The sequence below is a fragment of the Colletes latitarsis genome, chromosome 11 (genome assembly GCF_051014445.1).
Source record: "Colletes latitarsis isolate SP2378_abdomen chromosome 11, iyColLati1, whole genome shotgun sequence".
In the NCBI taxonomy this organism is placed as follows: Eukaryota; Metazoa; Arthropoda; class Insecta; order Hymenoptera; family Colletidae; genus Colletes; species Colletes latitarsis.
Window position 1 is genome coordinate 19,177,373 of NC_135144.1, and position 19,968 is coordinate 19,197,340.

Below are 19,968 nucleotides of genomic sequence, written 5' to 3' on the forward strand. Positions count from 1 at the left end.
TAACGGTTTACAATTAGCAACGGTACGTTCACGCATGAGTAACGCGGAGGATACTGTTCTTCAGGCGCGGTCCTGTGCCCTAGGTGATGCGAGGAACAACGAATATATGGTCTCCGTCGGTGTCACCGCGTTCTGCGATAATTAGATACGAACGATACGAACGCTTCCCGACGAATATCTACCGTAGCGATCGGTCGCGACATCGATCCGAACGATCACGAGCGCACGATCGAAACCAAGATCGATTCGCGGCGATACGTATCGAGGATTCGGTCGATAAAATTCGCGTATCGCGGGGCACGAGGGGTCGAACAGAGCGAGGAGGGCGATCGGAGGGAGAGCGCGAGTGCGAAGAGGAAAGGTAGGAATTGCGGAAAAGGACGGGGATCGTGGAAAAGGGAAACGGGCCGGTTCGTCGACGCTCGTGCGACTCCGTCGCAGCGAGGCGGGGTTTAGGCGGGGTCGATACGCGACAGAGCCATGTCTTCCCGTCGTTTCCGTACAGCGTCGTTCTAATCGCACCGTATCGAAATCTGGCAACGGCTACGGCCGCAGTTCGGCGCCACCGCTGCACACACTTGCTCTGTTCGCCGGTCGCACCCGCTGCCACCGCTGCGCCGCATCGCGATATCATCGTGTATCGTCGCGCTCGTTCGAGAGTTGGCCGAGTGCAGCGAATCGAGTCGTGGCGAGAGAGCGGTTACGTTAACGTCGAGTCGAGAGACGGGTCCCCGCGGGGGAGGGACGCGACAAGAGAGCGAGAGAGACGGTAAAAGAGCGCGCGAGGGTGGGAGAGCATCGAACAGCGGGAGGAGGAAGGAACGCACGAGCGCGCGCGCGCCTGTCGACCCACCGGTCGATCGACAACTACGTCGACGACGACGACGAGCACGACGTAGAAGAACGTAGCGCGCGAGAACGGTAGTGACGACGCAATACCGCCGATACAGCCGTTAGGGAAGATCAATCGGCCGTACGAGGAAAACATAGCGGAAAGATAGAAGGGAAGCGGGGGACGGGCAGCGTGGAAGGAAGGAAGAGACGACGGAAAAGGAGGAGAGAATCGGGCCGAAATCGTCGTACGGACATGTGCGCGGCGCTGTGCTCGCAGTCAGCAGGGACGTGATGGTACGTAGCTCGCGGCGTGCGAGTTATCAGGATTGCTCGCGGTCACGGGTTCGTGACGACGGCCGTGGCGAAGAGCGCGACGGCGTGAGCGACGACAACGAGCGCGCTATCGCGGGAGAGAGCCTCGGGGCGCCGCACGCCGACGGACGGAGCGGCGTTGCCACCTCTCCTCGGCCGCTGCACCGCGAGAACCGATACGGCAACCAAGAACACCGTCGTTGCCACGTCCGCTGGCTACGTTCCGCTGTCAGCCGGGACGGCAGCTCGCTGGCCACGACGATCGTCTCTCTCGCTTAGCTGGTAAGCACCTATACACGCTGGTAAACCTCTCTATACCGCCCCGAAACCTGTGGTAGTCGCGCGATTCGCCCAACGGCCCGGTATTGCTCACGGTGTACTAGAGATTCGCTTCGTAAGATAGGACCGCTGACTCGCCTCGATGATACCCGCGAGATCCTGTTGCCTGGAATAGCCACCGTGCTCCCGCGATCCGCGTATAGTCGCTGGAAGAGACATAGCGAACTCGTTGAACGAACGAGGCACGAACACTCGGAGAATGTGTTGGGTGCAAGGAGAAAAGGACTCCTCACGGCCGCGCAGGAGATAAGGAAGTTTGGTAAACAACAGTGCCGGGCAAAATACGAGTAACCGACCGAGCGCGACTCTCTAACGTTTTTGTGCACGTCCCGAGCGAGTTCGTTATATTTCTTCCACCGATTATACGTTGTTACGCAGTGAAGCGAAGCGAAAAGATACGTTAATATTAATTTTTTCATCGTTTCGCGGTTCTAATTTTATCGTTACACGAATCTAATTCATAGAGATAAACATACGTATATCTGCGGTTGTTTGTAGATTTAGAAACAGGACATGTGTTTTAGACAGCAAAATCGGATGTACGAGAATCTTTATTCTTGTATAAAAATAGTTACCGATAAACGTCACTTTTGTTCGACGATGGTAACTTTTTGGAGCAAAACGTTGATCGTTCATTCTTTAATGCGTCGCAAACTGATATTATTTTCTCCGCGGTTTCTTTCGCGGCCTTGCCAATTGTCAAGCGCACATAGTCCACGAGGCAATGAACATTTTTGTATGTGATAAATAGTAAACGTAGTTTATGATTTTTCAGGTTATATTGAAAGTGGCAGTCGATAGAACACAATGGCAGTCTGACAGTGTACTTCACGCGTTGACAGTTTCTTAATTATGATGGAAAAAAATGTGCGTTTGGCATCCCTCCGACGGAATTAACATCTTGCCAGGCCTAAGTAAACATTAATAGGTTAAGATAGCATGTGCTCGTTCGCACTGCGACAAATGGATTAAAATTACATATTTGTTGCACGGTGTCGAAGTGCACTGTCAGACCGCCATTTTATTAATCGTCACCTTCGATACAACGAAACAAAACATGAACTAACCTCGTTACTTGTCGCGTACAAAAATGTTCACTGCCTCCCGGACTAACGGAACGTGACCGGAATCGAAAAACAATCCTCGTTCGTCCGCCCGATGAAAAATTGAGATCGCAACTCTCTTGAGATACCGCTCGCGACCAACACCGCGAACGAATTCGGTTTCTCCTGAGTTGGCGCCAGACCTTTCTCAAGTTCGACTCCAGAGGCCCTTCCACTCTCCCTCTCCCTGTCCCTCCTCCTTTCCAGCACCTCTCCGGTGCCTCTGTCATTCCTGAGTGACCCCACTTCGTGTCTCCGTCGTGTTCCTGTCTTTGGCGTATCATTCACAAACCGAAATCGCCTGAATGCGAAATAGTCGACTATGTCACTGCAGGGGCAGGTGGTCGGCAGCTTTTCTTTCTGCACAGTTCATTTGCCATGCGCAGTGGCACTTGGCCGTATTAAAGTCGATTTATATTATCCGTTCAAGCACGTTCCGTATCCGGCGAATACAGTTGAAAAAAACGATATACAAACGTGTGTATATCTTCAATTTTTTCGTTAACTGCATTCGTCGAAAACGAAACGTGCTTGAACGGATAACATAAATCGACCTTTATCGGACTACGTTTTTACGAAATTATAAATTTTCATTCTTAATTTAATTTAAAAAATTGAAGGTTACAATTAGAATTAATTGAGCACAACAAACAATAATGTGTCTGGTACAAGTCAAGATGGAAGGTTGAAAATATTGTTACGTCATAACACGAGGTCATAACCTCAAAAACAAAACAAGTACGCGTGTAATTAAAAAACTGTAGACAGAGTAAAATAGATTATATTATCGAAATAATTTGCTGGTGTAGGTTAGAATTAAGATAAAAGGAATTAGTTTCGGACTAGTATCGGAACATCGCTGCATTGTTTTATAGGCGGCACGGAACACGTAACTTTCGTTCGATCGTTTTTAGAGCACCGTTGCTCGATTCGGATTCCAGAAAGAAGAAACTATAGAACGTTCGAGCTTCGGGAAAACGACATTTCGTATGCGCCAACCTAATATTATCGCGCGGGAGATCTCTTCGTGCGAGCCCTAAAAACCTAGTTTTTCCAGGCCGACGTCGTGTCGCGTGACTGTCTGGTTTCACTGTCAAGTGTCTTTCACGCGAGGACTTCGTTGTTCGGCTCACGTTCGGAGTTTATCTGTGGCCACGATACCGCCGATCCAAACGTTTTATGTTGGCCACCGTGTTCGACACGTTCCTCGTCGCGTTGTGGAATAAACCCGAATATTTCATTCGATGGAATAAAATTTGTCCAACATCGGTCAGCCATGGCGAGCGATTTTGGCGCCACGAGCCACGCGATCGTCGACAGAGTTCGGGCGAAACGCGATTCGCTCGCGCGTTACCAGTGAAACGCGATTCGCTCGCGTATGTGGTACTTGTCCGCTCGAAAATATTATCGAATGCTCGCCCACGATGAAGGGAGAGGGAAGAGAGAAACCATCCCCTTTAAGAGATAGACCTTAAAGTCTCACCGTAACTCGTTTCTTCCCCCGGATTTCCACGAGATATTTCATTATTCTAAATATATCGACGGCGCGTACGAGTCTCGCATAAATGGAAATCGCCAGTCGCGTGTGTATACTAACCCAATTACGTGCGCGCATTCCCGGTGGCTAGTATGCGCGCGGTTACCAGCATTTAGGAATCCTCCGGTTGTTATTAGAACGCCTATCGACATAAATGGGTGCCGGTATTAATGCGTGTGTTACGCGATTTAATTTTAGATAAGCTCGCAGATCGACGGATAACCGAGAGACCCTGTCTGTCGAATGAAACGAATCGCAACGATGCGTGTAAACTCATGCAAACGAGATACATAAATACATGTATTTGCTCGACGCAGATAAAACTTTTGTTACAAAGTAAACAAAGATGGAAGCGATTCGAAAAGAGAAAATCTGTAGAGATAATCTGAATAAGCAAATGAAAGAATATCTTGGATTTATAATAATTCCTTACTGAAAGATAAAACTTGAGTACAGGGTGTACTGTTTCCGTTTCTCCGTTTAAACGCGTTGTGGTTGTCGATTTTCACAAGACCTTGAAAGTTGGTCTTGTTCAACTATTCTATTTGCAAAAGGAAAGGAATTAATTTTATATAACGTCAGTTTTAGATTTGATTAATATATACCTTATATGCTTATTTTAATTATTATGGAATTATTATGTATACATAAAAATAATCAGTACATAGTTTAAATGTTGCGATAGATCAACGTGGAAATAGTTAATGCGTAAAATTAGTTTGATCGATCAAACGTTTACTTTTTCAACTAGAAGTTATAGATTTGTATAAAGTTGCATAGTTTCGAGGATGGCTATTACGTAGCATTTTGACTTTTTATAGGTGGAAATGTTTTGAAATGTTATATGATTCGTGTAAGAAATATATTAAGCTTTATTGCCCGTAAACCTATTAGTTAACGAGATATTTTGCTTCGTTTCCCGACAATTCGCTTCGCGTAACAGCAAGTTAGAAACTCAATATCATCAAGGATTTTAATAAAAGAACCGTGTTTATCTGGCAGGGTTTATCGACGTAAGTAACGTTACCTCACTACGGTTGTCTGTTACGCGCGTGCTTCATGTATGGAAGATAACGAAACTGTCTCGCAGAAATTTTGGATGACGTTGTTGTTACGCGAAGCAACCAAGTTCTCAAATTTTAAATTTTATTTTGAATTTGACACTTTAGAACTTTTGCACAAAACGTATAACGCTATATTAAAAAAAAAAATCAACGTTGACCTTCAAATCGTTAGAACACTTCTACTTATAAAACAAAATATATGTACGTTAAATAATATCGCCTCTTTGAGAGTATGCTATTATTCTGTACGAAAATTGTTCATATACTGCGTAATTTAAAAGCGATTCAAGGTGAGAAAGAAAGAGATTAAACTCAACATACATTAATCACTAAATAATGCATTTATGTTAATTTTATACGCTTCAAGTGGGACAACAATAAATTTCGTTATTTTTCGTAACGTCCTATAAATTTCATGAAATCATAATGCAAATGTCATGTACTGGATAATTTTTTCTGTACGTGTCATACAATCTACATGATAAGCTAGATAGGTGATAGCGAACATGTTAAGTATGTGCCCGTAAATCATATTAGTATGATTTAAAAAATCTTGTTGTGGTATAATTTAAGAATCATAATAACGTTTAAAAAAATATCAATTTCATTTTTATATAGGGAAACCGGTTGCCTGGAATGGACCGAAAACACTAATTTAGTTGTTTTCAGTATCTTTATTATAACACTCATCTTCCCTGTGTACAATGTTTGAAATTTGTGTAGAGAAATAAAAAATCCTCTCTATATATATATATTTTATTTTTTTTTTTAATAAAAATAAATACAGCGACTGCTGATTACGTGAAAGGTAAAAACATGCTTTGTCGCGGTTAAAGAGTTCTTAATCTCACTAGGGCCCGGGAATCGCGGATTAACAATCGCATGTCACAGCTGTTTCAGAATCGAATAGCAACATGGAGGCGACAGAGATGGAGAAGCCGCTGGTCAAAGACTTGAACGAACATATCGTGTGTCCTCTATGTAGGGGCTACCTCATAGACGCAACGACTCTCGTGGAATGTCTGCATTCTTGTTAGTATTCTTTTTCATAAATCAAAACTCTTGCCCGTCATCGATCGGAAGGAGCATTTGCGCGTTCCAAATCGCATGTCATCCGTTCATTAGCATTAATTTGCAATGGAAAAACGCACGGGCGTTCGAAAGTCGCGATATATCGGTCGATGCCGATGCAAACTAATGCGCGTCAAAGTTGCCCGGATGCTCGAGACGTTTGGACACTCGGTCGTTCCAGCAACAGTTCGAGCAGCCTAATTTTCATTCGAATTCGCTCGAGCCACCCGAAACTTTGGAACACTCGACTCGATTTCAGCGCCAAATCACTGACGCGTAGTTTTTGTCCTACTTCGAATGGCTGTATCTACTTCGGAGTAACGTATTGTACTCGAGACACTACGTAGCTTCTAGCGATATTTAAACGTATCTTGAAGGACTCTCCCAACCTTGCGACAACCGTTAACATGTAATTAACGAAGGATTTACTAATAACACAATTGCAATATTTATGTAAAATACATTAGAATATTGCAAAACCCTAAACAGCATACGTATAAGAGCGGTTCTATTTTCTATTTACAGTATGAACACCTAAAAGTTCGATCTCGTTCAATAATTATAAATACACTGTTTTTCAAAGAGCTGTTAATCTGCAATATGTAAAATCCATTAAGGTACGTTTAAATGTCGTTAAGTCGTTAATAGTATTTATAATAAAAAAGCTGCACATCGAGTCGAATACTTTTCATTCTCATTGCACGATTCTCGAAATCACATTCCTTGTAAACTAAACAACAAAGAGGTTAAATAAAAAGGGGACGACGTTCAGTTTGCAGAGGTTGCATAGTAAGACGGTTGAGCAGCGGTGCCCGAGCGTGTCCTGTATGCAACATCGCGACGTCTCCGCCTCTTCTGCCGGACGTAAAGCTACAACAACTGGTGTATCTGGTGGTACCGGGTCTTTTCCGGTCCGAGCTCGAACGAAGGCGTCACTTCCGGCTCGTAAACCCGCAATGTCCACCTTTGGTCCCGCCGTTGGGGGCTCTCGACTTGACCTTGGACGATTTTGTCAGCTTGAGCCTGTGCGAGCTCGAGGAGTTGGAAGAGGAGGCGCCTGGCCAGTCACCGGGAAACAACGACGCTGACCAGACGTCGAACGTGGAAACAATTCGAGTCAGAAACACGCGATACCTAAAATGTCCGGCCGGTGTAACGGTTCGACACCTCCTGAGACTGCTGATGCTAAAGAGGGGCTGGGAGGAAACGAGTTCTCACGGGGCAAACGTCAACGCCATAGAGATGCTCTGCGAAAAGTACAACGAAGAATACGGTAGCATGGAAACGATAGTTCTGGACCAGTCTTGGACGCTGCTGGACCTTGCACGCATATTCGGCTGGAAAAGAGTGAGTTCTATCATTCGTCCCTTCGATTTTATTTACAATCTTCGATAGTCTTACGTAAAAATAGACAATTTGTTTTAATCCTCGACTGCATCATTAACTAACTCTTAAATGGATTCTAAAACCGTAAAATTGTATACGAGACTAAAACTTTGATTTTAGAAAATCGTAAACTACATAACTTAAAACTTGCCGTACTTGCTTTCGTAACTTCAGTAAAATCTATGAAGCCTATTAAAATTCATTTTCTTTAACATTTCAACTTGAGAATTAATTGTTTTAATTTCACTGTTAAAAGTTCTGTGACCCATATATGGATGACCTGGTAGTTAAAGTGTTAAACAAATATTAGTTTAAACTTGTGGAGGTACTTAAGGGTTAATTCCAGGACGTATAAATAGCCGAGAAATAATTTCTCACTCGAACGATGGAACAAAATTCGTAAAATAGGGGGTTGGGTACTCCAGATCATTTGCTGCCGTAGTCGTACATTGGTATCGACGAAGGTGTTAGATGTTATAGGGGAAGCGATGATTTTCACGTTTCAGGAAGAGCCAATGAAGCTGTTTTACCGGATGGCGCGAAAAACGGACGTCGTCCCCGTCCCTCGAGTGAGTTCTTACAACGACGAGACGACCAAGGATGCCACGACTATGGAAAACATTCAAAGGCCGCCGACGCCGCCGCCGAGTCCCAAGCCTGTCCAGGAATGCGAAGTCGAGGCTTGTAGGATTTTAGAAAGTAGCACCGAGCCGCCTCGATCTCTGGAGACGAATCTGGAACGCGACAAAGAGCCGAAAGCGAAGAAACCCCGTTGCGAGGTGACGCCCGTCATACGAACGCCCGATCTGGTGTCGATGCAGACCAACCACGCGCCAGAGGGCTCGAAGACCAAAGAGTTGGCCAGGCTGGAGCATCGGAAACGCAGGAAACGACGAAACAAGCGCGTGATCGCCGAGATCACGACTACGCCGCGTGAGGATCTGTTGAAGTTGAAGGTACGTCTGACGCCCTGTCCGCCGAGGATCACGTCGAGCACAGGCAGCGGCCAGGCGAAGGAGAAGCTGCTACAGATGAGGGCCGTTAGAAGGGAGAAGATCAAAGGCACAGGGATAGGTCAGCAACGATCGTCGAGCTCGTTGGTTCGAGACGAGGGGGCAGGCGCGAAAGAAAACATCGGGGAAACCGAGGAAACGATAGAGGAGATCATAGACAGCATACCGGACGAGGTGGTCAGAATCGCACAAAACATAACTACTCCGGGAGAGGAGGCGTCCGCCGAGCAAAGAGGCGCCACGTCGACGTGCAGGTCTACGCCCAAGTCGAAGGAAGAGACGGAATCGGAGGCTGCGAAGCCGTCGGAGGAAATCGTCGGGGAACGCCCGAAGAAAGACGAGGAGATCCTTCGACGATTGGGTTTGGTGGCGGTGAACGAGGCGAACGACAAGACGAAGCAACGCGCCCAGAACAACAGCGAGAAGGTCGAGCACTTGAATCGGGAGAAGCTCGAGAAGCAACTGCGCGAGAGCAAAGCCAATCGAGTGAGGAGCTTGCTGGCGGAGAAACAAATGCGCGACGCGCTGAAGAGCATAATGTCGAAAACAAAAGAGGAGCAACCCTCGTCCGTGCAGGTGAACGCCGTTCCGAAGAAGAAAGGCCCGCCGCCACTGGCGCCCCTGCGAGTCGCGAAACCTTCGGGCTTCGCCGCGTCGAGCGCCATTTTGGAACCGAACAATTCCAAATACGAGACCCCGTTGGACCTGAGCAGCGGCGGAACCGTGCACAACAACGTACTCGATCTGTCGGCCAATCTGTCCATCGGTAACTTCTGCTCGTTATCCTCCTCGTCTTCGTCCTCTTCTTCTACGCCTTCCCCTTGCTCCTCCTCGTCCTCGTCAGGGTCCTCGTCCTCTTCCGTGCCCTCGCTGAACCCCAGGACGCCGCGTTCGACGATCGCACCGGGTGGCTTGCTGCGCGGGAAAACGAAGAATCCGGACCAGCAACAACGGGGTCAGGAATCTAATCTGGTCACGCTCTCCGACGCGGCGGTGTCCTTACTGAGCGGATGCATTACCGACAAGAACTCTGTGGATCCTTTGGTGCTCGGCTCGGCCAACATCGCCAGCAAAGTGGCGCTCCGGATACCGCAACCGCACCAGAGAATCTCTGGTTTCGGGATGAAAATCAAGCCGAACCTCGGCGTCAGGCACATACCTAACCCACAGGCGGTGGTCGCCTCGCAGTACAGGAATCAAAGGGCCAGTTACTTCAACACAGCCTCTCAGCAACCGCCGTAAGAGGGATCGTTGCGACCAACGAACGCTCTACTCTCCCGTTTCCTCCATTTTTCCATTACTTCCTATTCATTATTACACGTGTAAGAACGCTCCTATAGAAACGAGATTCCTATGTGACCAACCCAAAGGCTGTACGTTACCATATATTTTCTTCTCCCGCTTCCTATGACGCCACACCGCGTTCGAATAGGGACTTTCGAGCGACGAGTTTCGCGTGGGTGCGAAGACGCACGGGCACACAGCGCCGTGGTAGCGAAAACTAGAACGACGAGTCGGTAAGTGAAAGCGAAGGAAATATCGCGATATTTAACACGGCGAGCGTAGATATCTGGAAACGAATATTCGTTTTCGATCGTTGGGATACTTTATTGTTCCCGCGCGTCTTCGTTCCTCGATGGGAAAACGACGACGACGGTGCTCGATCCGTCGCGTCAAACTACGTATGTTTGTAATACATGTATGCGTGTCTATTAAACAGAAATCGTATCCACGATTTCGAGAGTCGGCGATTTTACGAACGGCTCTATATTTGCAAATGGCGCAACGCCCGACAAAAATAAATTAAACGTATATAAATGTACGGTTAGGGGTCGTAGAGATGGTGTAGCGGGTGAATGGTTAGGAATACGGTGGACGGATGACTGATGACGCTTTTCTTGTCCTCCCTCCCCCCTCAACGTGTTGTATCTCCTTCTTAGAAACATAAAGGAATATGTACTTCATAGAGATGCCAAAGAACGTCAGAGAACGTGTGCAATGTATTAGTGCAATTTAATTATCGTCTATTACAATATATATAATATATTATAGCCGGTTTAACGCGGTGTAAGACTGTAAGGTTCAATTCGTGGTAAAAAGAAAAAAAGAAGAAAAATAAAAGAGGTAGACACTAGTCGTGAGCGACGAAACGCGCGCGAATTGCATGAATGTGATTTCAAGGCAGCCCCTTAGAAAATTATACAAAATACTGGCAGACGTGTTCGTAAAAGCCGTAGGGGACGATCTTTTATAATTCGAAGTTGTTGGAAAGTTGCGCGAAAACTTTCTAACCCGCTCTCGATAATCTGATATCGAGACGAGTATCGTTGAATCAGGAGTCTGAGTTGTATGCATGTACGGTCGCTACGTACACGACGAAGTTTTTTATTTTTTAAAAATATAAACTCATATCGCTGTTATTGATTTCCGAATAATATATTATCGTGAAGTGCTTTTGGAAACATTGGATAAAAGAAGTAACCGAGCGCGAGCTCGTTGTTCGTGATACGATATACAATTTTTAACGCTGTATCTGGAGTTTTTTGCGATCGTCGAATCGCTTCCGTTTACACGAGGACAGTAATAACGAGCAACTTAATTTAAAAGAAACCCAAAACGTGTATCAGGAGACTATATCCTACTCGAACGATCAGAATAATTAAATGTTTAATGACTGTACGAATCGAGCGTACGCGTCGTATGAAAGAGAAACAGAATATACTTAATTGTCGAACGAACGTCAAGGTGGGTATGCGAAAATACAATTATAATCGAATATTCGAAAGGTACTTCGAGTCGATGGAGTTTTTAAACGTACGCTTCAAATGAAACTTGTCAACGAGAAACGAGAACGAATGGAAACTACTCGGAACGTTGGTATATTATATAATAATATTCGTGTAGGAAAGCAACGCATCAATTAATAGACGTATGTATAGCTTGTACGATTACGATGTCCAACTATTCTGTTCTATTCGTGCATACGCGAAACGTAAACGTGCAAAAGGAAAAATGGTAGAACGTATCCGCTGTTCGTGACGTAATCAGATGTTCGAATTACTAACGAAATTTACGTCAATTAGTTTCGTGGCTGCCCGTCATCGGCAATGTTGAAGCAAAGAGCCACGCGATTTTGATTAAGCTGAAAATCAAAAAAATGCCTGTTCTACGGGAAACGAAGAGGCCGTGACGTAGCCACCGCTCGTTAGAATTTACGGCGAATTAAAAGGGACCCAGATTTTTACACGTTATTTTTCTACGGCCTTTTTTAAACGAAATCGCGACACGGAGGAACCACGTTACGTTCTGTCGTCACGATCGATCATAATTTATCCATTGACCCGCCTGTTATCAAATACCCACGTTGAACAAATACCAAACCGGTCTTCGAGCTCGATGATAATATAGCCACAAACGACTGTGAACATTACCCGACCGTTTTAATATCCGAACTGTTCTATGAACAGATAGATGCCACGTAATTGTACCGTAAGTTCTACGCAAAATATTAATCTATTGTTCGAAGGAACGTTCGTGTACTTCATTGTTAACGACAGAAAACAATAAGAAGCGACGGCACTTAATAAATCGTTTACAAAATAGAGATGGAAAAAGACTTCAACGCGCTAGGTGTGTCGGTACACGCGCGATAACGAGGGATCAAGAATTCTTTCTATCGAAAAGGTATTTTCCTGTTTCTTGATTGTTGACGTCGTGAAATTTTCATCAAACTTCCACTTCGAAGAAAATTTTTTATCTCGGTAACGTGACCCCGAATTTGAATAACACGAAGGTAGTTTTTTAAACCGTTGTAATCGAAAAAAAAGTGGACTCATCGAATGCGTAGAATGCCAAAATGCACGAGATCATGTTATAAGCGCAGTCGTTGAAATCGCGTATTTGATCGATCAAGAGTTATGCGAGTATTCGAGATTTTAAAGAGTTATTGAAATTTTACCAGAAAAATTTCTGTTGTTTTCGATCGATCATCGCGAGAGCCCGATCACCCGACGTAGTTACGTTTATTTTTGTTTTAAAATTTTAAGATTCTAATGCATAAGCGTAAAATCGATTGTACCGTCGAAAACGTTGTCGTAATTAAACTATTCCGACATTAAATCGCAACTACTTATTATAGTTACTACCGATATTATTGTCGCCATAAATACTATATATGTAATTCAGTACAGTATTTCCACAATAAGCAAGCTGTGAATGTAATCGAAATAAGAATATCAATAATCGTTAAGAATACAATTATTAATGTATCCGAACCTTCTTTATTCCCATATGTTACGTTTAGTTGTTCGAACTAATTATAAAACGGTCCTAACATTGCCACTTCACTCGTTAAATCAAAATCAACGCAAGAGAAATCGAAATTTATCGTAGTCTAAATCACAGCATAATCCAGACTGTAAATGCGTATTATATTACCGTATATCTAGTATAATAATATTGATCGTTCGAGTATTTAATTACAAAGAAATTATTGCAAGGTTCTGTTTTGTTCGGGGATTACCCAACTGCGTTCTGTCGACGAATACTAATCGACAATATTTGTTATTGCTAATTAGCTATAGCGTATTCACTCCAATATTTTGTTAAAAAATTGTTTTTGAAAATCGTGTTGCATCGTTGCTCGTCAATAAATCGTAATGTATGATAACCACAAACCAGTGTTCGTTTCGTTTTACCCACGCACCCCAGACGTTATATCGTTAAACTAATAGCGTAATTTCTTAATTTCGTATTTTTGAATAAAAAACTAATGATCAGTCGCATAATTTAAACATTGCGAGAACGTTCAAATCCGAACTCTTCAAGTTGTTTACGATGCGTGTGCTTTAATCCAATTTCTACTCCGTTTCCTCGCCATTTTTACGTTCCGGAGTCGCACGGTGCAACCCTTGACGTAAGCTCCAAAGTATCAGCGATTTTGTTGACAGAATAAATGTCAGCAAATGACAACTTTGACGCGTTTATGTATCGTAACTTATCACGTGTTCTTCGTCCAGCTTTTACGAGAATCTGACTATCGCGTATATTTTTTAAATACTTCCATTTCTATGATTTCTAAAAGTTTAAAAATTACTTACGACACAGAAAGTGCATTAAAAAATGATATTGATCGAGTTTGAATTTTCAAACACTATTGAAACTGAGATCCCGACACTAGAGGGTACCGCTTACGCCACGAACAGCGCGAATAACACCAACGCCATTTTGATTGTCCACGTGTAATGTAAATATACAATTTTTGAGCTTGTTATACATTTTATTCGTAGTAGAAAATTAATTCCGATCAGTCGTTTAATATTCGCGTAACAAATTCGTAAAAATACTCTGTTTTGATTCTGTTAACGTGGCGTTCAAATGGTTCAAGAATACGTGGTATACACGATGCAATTGTGTAGTAGCTTGTGTATAAACAAAATATTTAGAACATCTCTCGTTAAACGTAAATAAAACAACATTAATGTATAATTAAGGTTATTGAAGTAAGATAACTCATATGGAAAAGATTAAGATAAAGAAATTTGCGTTGTATTTTCCTAATAGATAAATTAGTAATATCGAACTAAGGAGTATTACTTCATTCCTTTAAAAGTATTTTTCGAGATTTACTGGTTTCTCAAATTCCTATGAAATTAAACGCCTACTTTTCGCGGTGTGCAAATATTTTATTACGTTCGGTAGTGTATCCGTTTACTCCAAATGTTCCATAAGCGTTCTACGAAATATTATTTTTCTCGACGAACGTTTTCGAAAAAGTTAATGGTCCATGCCGCGTCGGTTCGTTGACGAATGGTTTCTTGCGAGAAAGCTGGAGGACGCGCGCTCGTCGGAAGGGGGCAACGCAGAGGGAGCTCGAAACGAGCGATCGAGCCAGGTACAGGGCCCCCGCGGATGACCTTCGTTACCTTCGGCCCGAGCAGGAGGCAGGGAACGAAGGTAAAAAAGGCGAGGAGGGTACGGAGGATGCCTACCTTCGACAACCTACATTAGATACGGGAGACGTGGAGTCAGCCTGCGGCCGCAGGCCACGGAAACTCGACCGCTGATTGGCTACAACCTCCCCCAGGGAAGTGCGTGGTGAGCGTCGGAAGTGAAGAGGGGTGAGCTTGCCTAGAGCGAGGCGCTTGCACACGAGGCGAAAAGGTTCGCTCTACCGACGGATCGAGCATCGAGCTAACGACTTTATCGCGACGCATCGTGTGCAACCGTCTCCCTTGGTAACCACTTCCCTTTGCTTTCTCCCTGTCCCTCCGATCCATCGTCCCCTCTCGCTCGGTCTCCGCGAGTCCAGCAATTTCGGTCTCCCTCTTTTCTTCTCGCGCCCTGTTGCCCCGGTCGGTACGCACTAATGCCGCCACCCCTTCAATCCCTCCACAACCTCCCGTCCCGTCGTGGCCTGCCCTTATAGCCCTCCATCCCACCGAGCTATCCTTTCACTGGCTTCTGTTTACGTCACGCGCGTGTATACGCGCTCCCAACCAGCGGGACAGGGATAGAAATAGCCGCGGGGAGGACGGACGAAGACGGGAAAGAGAGAAACGCTGAAGGGGGGTGATAGATAAGGCGAGCAAAAAGGGAGAGTCAGTGCAACGGAGACGACGAATCCGAACGAAAGTGGCGAGACGAGGATACGAGCCAGAGGGGTGGACGAGGAGATAAAAAAAGAGGAGGAGGGGAGGGAGAGGGGTGTTGGCAGAGAAGGAAAGTTGGCATCGGGAGAGAGAAGAGAGACACGCGTGTGTCTAATACGAACGAACACGAACGCATACATTGGAACGGACGCAAGTGCATGTCGCGTCATCGGCTACGAGGGATACGCACGCACACGCTCGCGCGCACCCTCCTGCTGCCGAATGTAGTAGAGAATGAATAATGTACCCACGTACAGCCGATGTCAGGAGGGGTTCCAGAGAATGCAAGCATCGGCCCGTCCCCTCCGTAGACTTTGTAGGCCGTTTATCGAAACGGCGCGGCCGTCTGCGACAGGATTGCACGTAGGCGATCGTAGAATGCCACTGATGACGATCCAGCCGCGAAGATGATCGTACGTTAATATCCGCGTCGATTAACGAGTACGTCTTGACCTTTGGTCGAAGCGTGTCTCTTCGCGACTGGCATCGTCTAATGAATAATCGCACGAAGCCGGTTCCCATTAACCAATGGAAATAAAATCAGCTCGATCCGCCGGGTTCAATTTACCCTGTGGATCCTTACGCGGAACGTTTTACGAGGGAGCGGCCACGATTTCGACACGTCGTGTTCGATCGAACAGCGGGAGCCGAGCAAAGAGAGACGATCGGCTTCGCGCGGCTCCACGAAACACGTGGAAGGTTTCCCAAATGCGTGTATCGACCGATAACGCGGCGCAGACTCACTGGTGATCTCCTGCACACGAATACCAACGCACACGTATCCTCGGTCCTAATGCTCCGATCGGGGGCCGCCCACGTATCGCCTACAGGTTCTATATACGAAGAAGGGAACGATTCGCGGAACGGTGGACAAAGAACGGGCCGAGGAAGCGGAGAAAGGACCAAGGTAAGAGATAGCCGAGGTGCCCGTCTAGCGGCGTCTCATTCGCTCGTGATTCGAACCGCGTTCCACAGCTAAACGACCGACCATCCGTCCAGGCCCTCCTGGTGGGGATAGCCCTCCAAGGGATCCTTTCCAGAGAAAGCCTCGGGAGGAAGCACGGCGGTCGCTGTTCCCGAACGATGCCTATACCAGGGGGGAGATCTGCACCGCTTACGGGGTTGGCGGGGAAAGGAACGCACGCACCATGCACCATGCGAATATTTTTGTCGGCATCCTCCAACTGTTTGGGGAGAGGTAGAAGGGGGAACAGAGTTCTTAAAGTACACCCAGGGAGTGTCAGGATTGGAAGGTCGATCGCTGTGGTGGGAGTGTGCTGTTTGTTGGCTCATAGCTGACTGGTGTAATTAAAAACGCCCGTAATTAATGCTACCGCTACAGATACACCGAAACGATCGGGGCACCCGGCTGCTCGAGAAATACCGGGGTGAACTGAAATTACTCGATGCACCGCGCCCAAGGGTTCCAAACTCTATCGTTAGAATCTCTAGAATTTTTCTTTCATCCAACCTGTCCATGAAAATATTCGTACAACCCAAAATATTCATAATAGAATAGCGCTATATATATTATTTTACGACTTATTTTATGACCCGTAAAAATTGTCTTAGTATCTTACGTGTTTCTTAGATCCTCAGATCTAACGTCGCAACAGAAATTTTCACGTGACTGTGTCTGAGTTTGTAGTAAATTCAATAGCGCGGATGTACCATTCAGTTGGATTTTTCATCCGTGGATAGAGTCTCATCGGCGACACGTAATCGCGGTATGCATGAATGCGAACGCGTTATTGTATACGGGAGAGATTAATTATGCGCATTGTCGCGACGCGTTCGATGCGTAACAAAGACGCTGCTCGTTTCGTTTTAACGCATTGCATTTGCAGTTGTTTTGTTCCGAGGAACCAATCGGCTTCGGCGCTTGGTATTCGTGGAAGTTCGGTGTGCGATCGTCAGCCATTTTGGTCCTCGCCGTTTCGTTCGTCTAAATTGCAGAAACGTGCAAGATGTACCGCGCAGGGCAAAATTCCGTCTTACATTCTCTGTCAAGATTCGACGATATTCTTGGCAGGCTTGTTTGACAGTCGTGAAACATTAACGATCGCGATTGGTACCTGTTTTCGAGCACGGGGAATCAAACGCGTCTAAGAGTGTCGCGGATATTGCACTCGTAGGATCGTACTCTTTTTGAACGCTGTTTCACGCCTGACCAGCGTCAATTCAACGAGATTTCTAATAATAGACTTGGGAATCGTCAAGACTACGTGTCCCCGGTGAGACGAAAGCGTCGGTGGATTGAAAGATTATTCGACAGCGCAAGCGCGCCGTACGCGCAAATAGCGAGCGGGTGCACGTTACGGAGATCTGTACGCTGTACTTGCACACGAAGACTCGCATACGGATACTTGAATACGCGAATGCGAATGCAATTCATGTACCGCTGCGTTTACACGCCCCTGTAATAATTTATGCTCTCTCGGTTGTTTGTCTACCATACCTACGAGCCGACTTATACTATACGTCGCAAAAAAGCGACTCGTCGAAGGCAAACAATCGCAAACTGCTAAAGCGAACGACCAAGGAACAAACATTCTACCTTGTATTCGTTTTTTAATCATTCCGAATAAGAAATTTCATCCATCGTTTAGCAGTCTTCGAGCACAAAGCGATACGAGTGATAGTCCCGATTGGCGAATCGAGGGAGCTTTTAAATTCAGGGCGACCGTGTTAAAAGCTACTCGTAGACGATAAGCACGGCTAGAACGGATGTCTGATTAAACGTTACGTAATACTACTGTATTCTCGATTAGATACACAGTCTGGCGTATCTACGCTGTTTTCAAGAGGAACCAAAATGGCGGAGTTTAGGGTACACGAAACCTCGTCTCGGTTGGACAGAAACCCGAATTACAGCTGTGTACAGAACAATAGGCAATATCAAACGGTGACCAGTACCGTTAAGTGTACCTGTGGCAAACTTTTTCCCGATTCGAAGCAAAACGAGACTATACAACCCGACAATTACTCGGTATGGGTTTCGTTAAGTTGTAAAACGATTCAACTAGACGTAGTATAGACTTTCCAAGTCATCGTCGTTAGCTCGAATCTATTCAGGGTTCCATGCGGGTTTACGACGCCCTTAATTACCTCTTCCGGATCTTTTCAACCGAATCGAACGGCGCCCGCGGTCAGTCGATGACTAAATCAAGAACGATGCTCTGATACTTGTATAATTAGCGCGCCAGGGAACTAGGGGTTCCTTGATACAAAAGTAGGTATTTTGGGTGGTTGAACAATTTCGACATGATCGCCACGCCCATTAAATGCGCGTTCACTGGACTGCAACTCGGGGTGGTGAACATGTCGGGCACTAACCTATTATATACGGTGCAATAACCTACATGCAATCTCATTAGATGTAAATTATGCAAACAATGAAATTTTGGTTGCCGAATTTAGGGTACCATAGGGCACAAATATCGTGTAGTTTATTTTTATATTATTCCAACATTAATATATGTCTTTTCTACAATTTGTTAGGGGACATGTTGCAGTTTCATAACAGAGAAAAATCTTATCACAAATCTATATTGCTTAGCTTCTCCAAAATGAAACTAATTAACATGTTCACAACATTTTTGTTTACATACAAACAAAGGTTATAATACGCATTCACACGCATAGCTGCTTCGAGAGAAGACATGCTGGCACGAAAGTACTGTATCCCACGTAATAATGGGACAATGTGGGCAATATAAATTTAATAGTAATTACCATTACTTATTTACTATTCATCTATTTATTCATATGGATATTGACTTATGTTTTACTATGACTTTCAAAACACATACAAAGTGAATCGTTACGTTGAACACAATCGTCATGGCACGAAACACTTTAATCCTCGTATTTAAGTTAATTGTCACTTATACTACTAGAGTAGTACTACCCACTGAATAATTTACACACCACAGAAAGTATCACATCCGGAACACGAAAATTACGTATACTATAAAAATATGTTAACATGAGAAAAAAACACTCAGATTATATATCTACACTGTACACAACATGTCATATAGATATCGCGACGAATTCTTCATGTTATATTAGACACATTCACGCAGGACTGTGTCAAGGCAGGGGTAAGAGGGGCGCGGACCTCTGAGCGCCATGTTATAAGCACGTGAACACAGATGTTCCTAACAGTCAACAAAATTAAATTAACTATTTTAACTCTCCACCTATTATTTGTAAAATAATATTTTATTTTTCAATAATTGATTATATGAATCTATTTCTTGTTACATTTTTATCTTAATGAACAATGTTTAAAAAAAGAGTCCACGTCGTATAATTTAACCGACATTTTGAAACATTAAAATTTTAAACACATTAGATTGACTTTGTCGTTATTAATTTTAAATTGTAAATTTCAATGAAAGAAATAACAAATTTTTAAAAGACTAGTAGTTAATGTTTTAGAACGTAAACACCCCTATATTTTGAATACAGTTTGATCAAAAGAAGCGCACATTGCAATCGTACATCCCTCGTAAAACTAAAATTTCCTCGTCTATTTGATATTTGATATTTTTATTATGATTTTTTAACGAAACATTTATGAAGCTATCTATAAAATATTTTTTCTTATTTCTACCTATAGAAAACGCTGACTCGATTTGACCTGGAAAACCC

General features: G+C 44.6%; 1 protein-coding gene across 2 annotated transcripts; it reads left to right on the forward strand.

Moving 5' to 3' along the window:
- The first annotated feature begins 569 nt into the window (after window positions 1-569).
- LOC143347658 (uncharacterized) lies at window positions 570-12,916 on the forward strand. Of its 2 annotated transcripts, none has more exons than XM_076777049.1 (4): window positions 570-1,428; window positions 6,081-6,221; window positions 7,033-7,607; window positions 8,153-12,916. In XM_076777049.1, the coding sequence occupies exons 2-4, from the start codon at window positions 6,104-6,106 to the stop codon at window positions 9,899-9,901; spliced, it is 2,442 nt and encodes an 813-aa protein (XP_076633164.1). In that variant the 5' UTR covers window positions 570-1,428; window positions 6,081-6,103; the 3' UTR covers window positions 9,902-12,916. The 2 variants fall into 2 exon arrangements, with proteins under 2 accessions (XP_076633164.1, XP_076633165.1); XM_076777050.1 differs by having other exon boundaries at window positions 570-1,128.
- The last annotated feature ends 7,052 nt before the right edge of the window (window positions 12,917-19,968 follow it).

What these genes read in the sequence shown, in the direction of transcription:
- LOC143347658 (XM_076777049.1), top strand. Translation starts at nt 6,104, where the DNA reads ATGGAGGCGACAGAGATGGAGAAGCCGCTGGTCAAAGACTTGAACGAA. An exon ending in CGTGGAATGTCTGCATTCTT is followed by an intron (nt 6,222 to 7,032) that starts GTTAGTATTCTT and finishes GACGACGTTCAG; the next exon opens with TTTGCAGAGGTTGCATAGTA. An exon ending in GCATATTCGGCTGGAAAAGA is followed by an intron (nt 7,608 to 8,152) that starts GTGAGTTCTATC and finishes TTCACGTTTCAG; the next exon opens with GAAGAGCCAATGAAGCTGTT.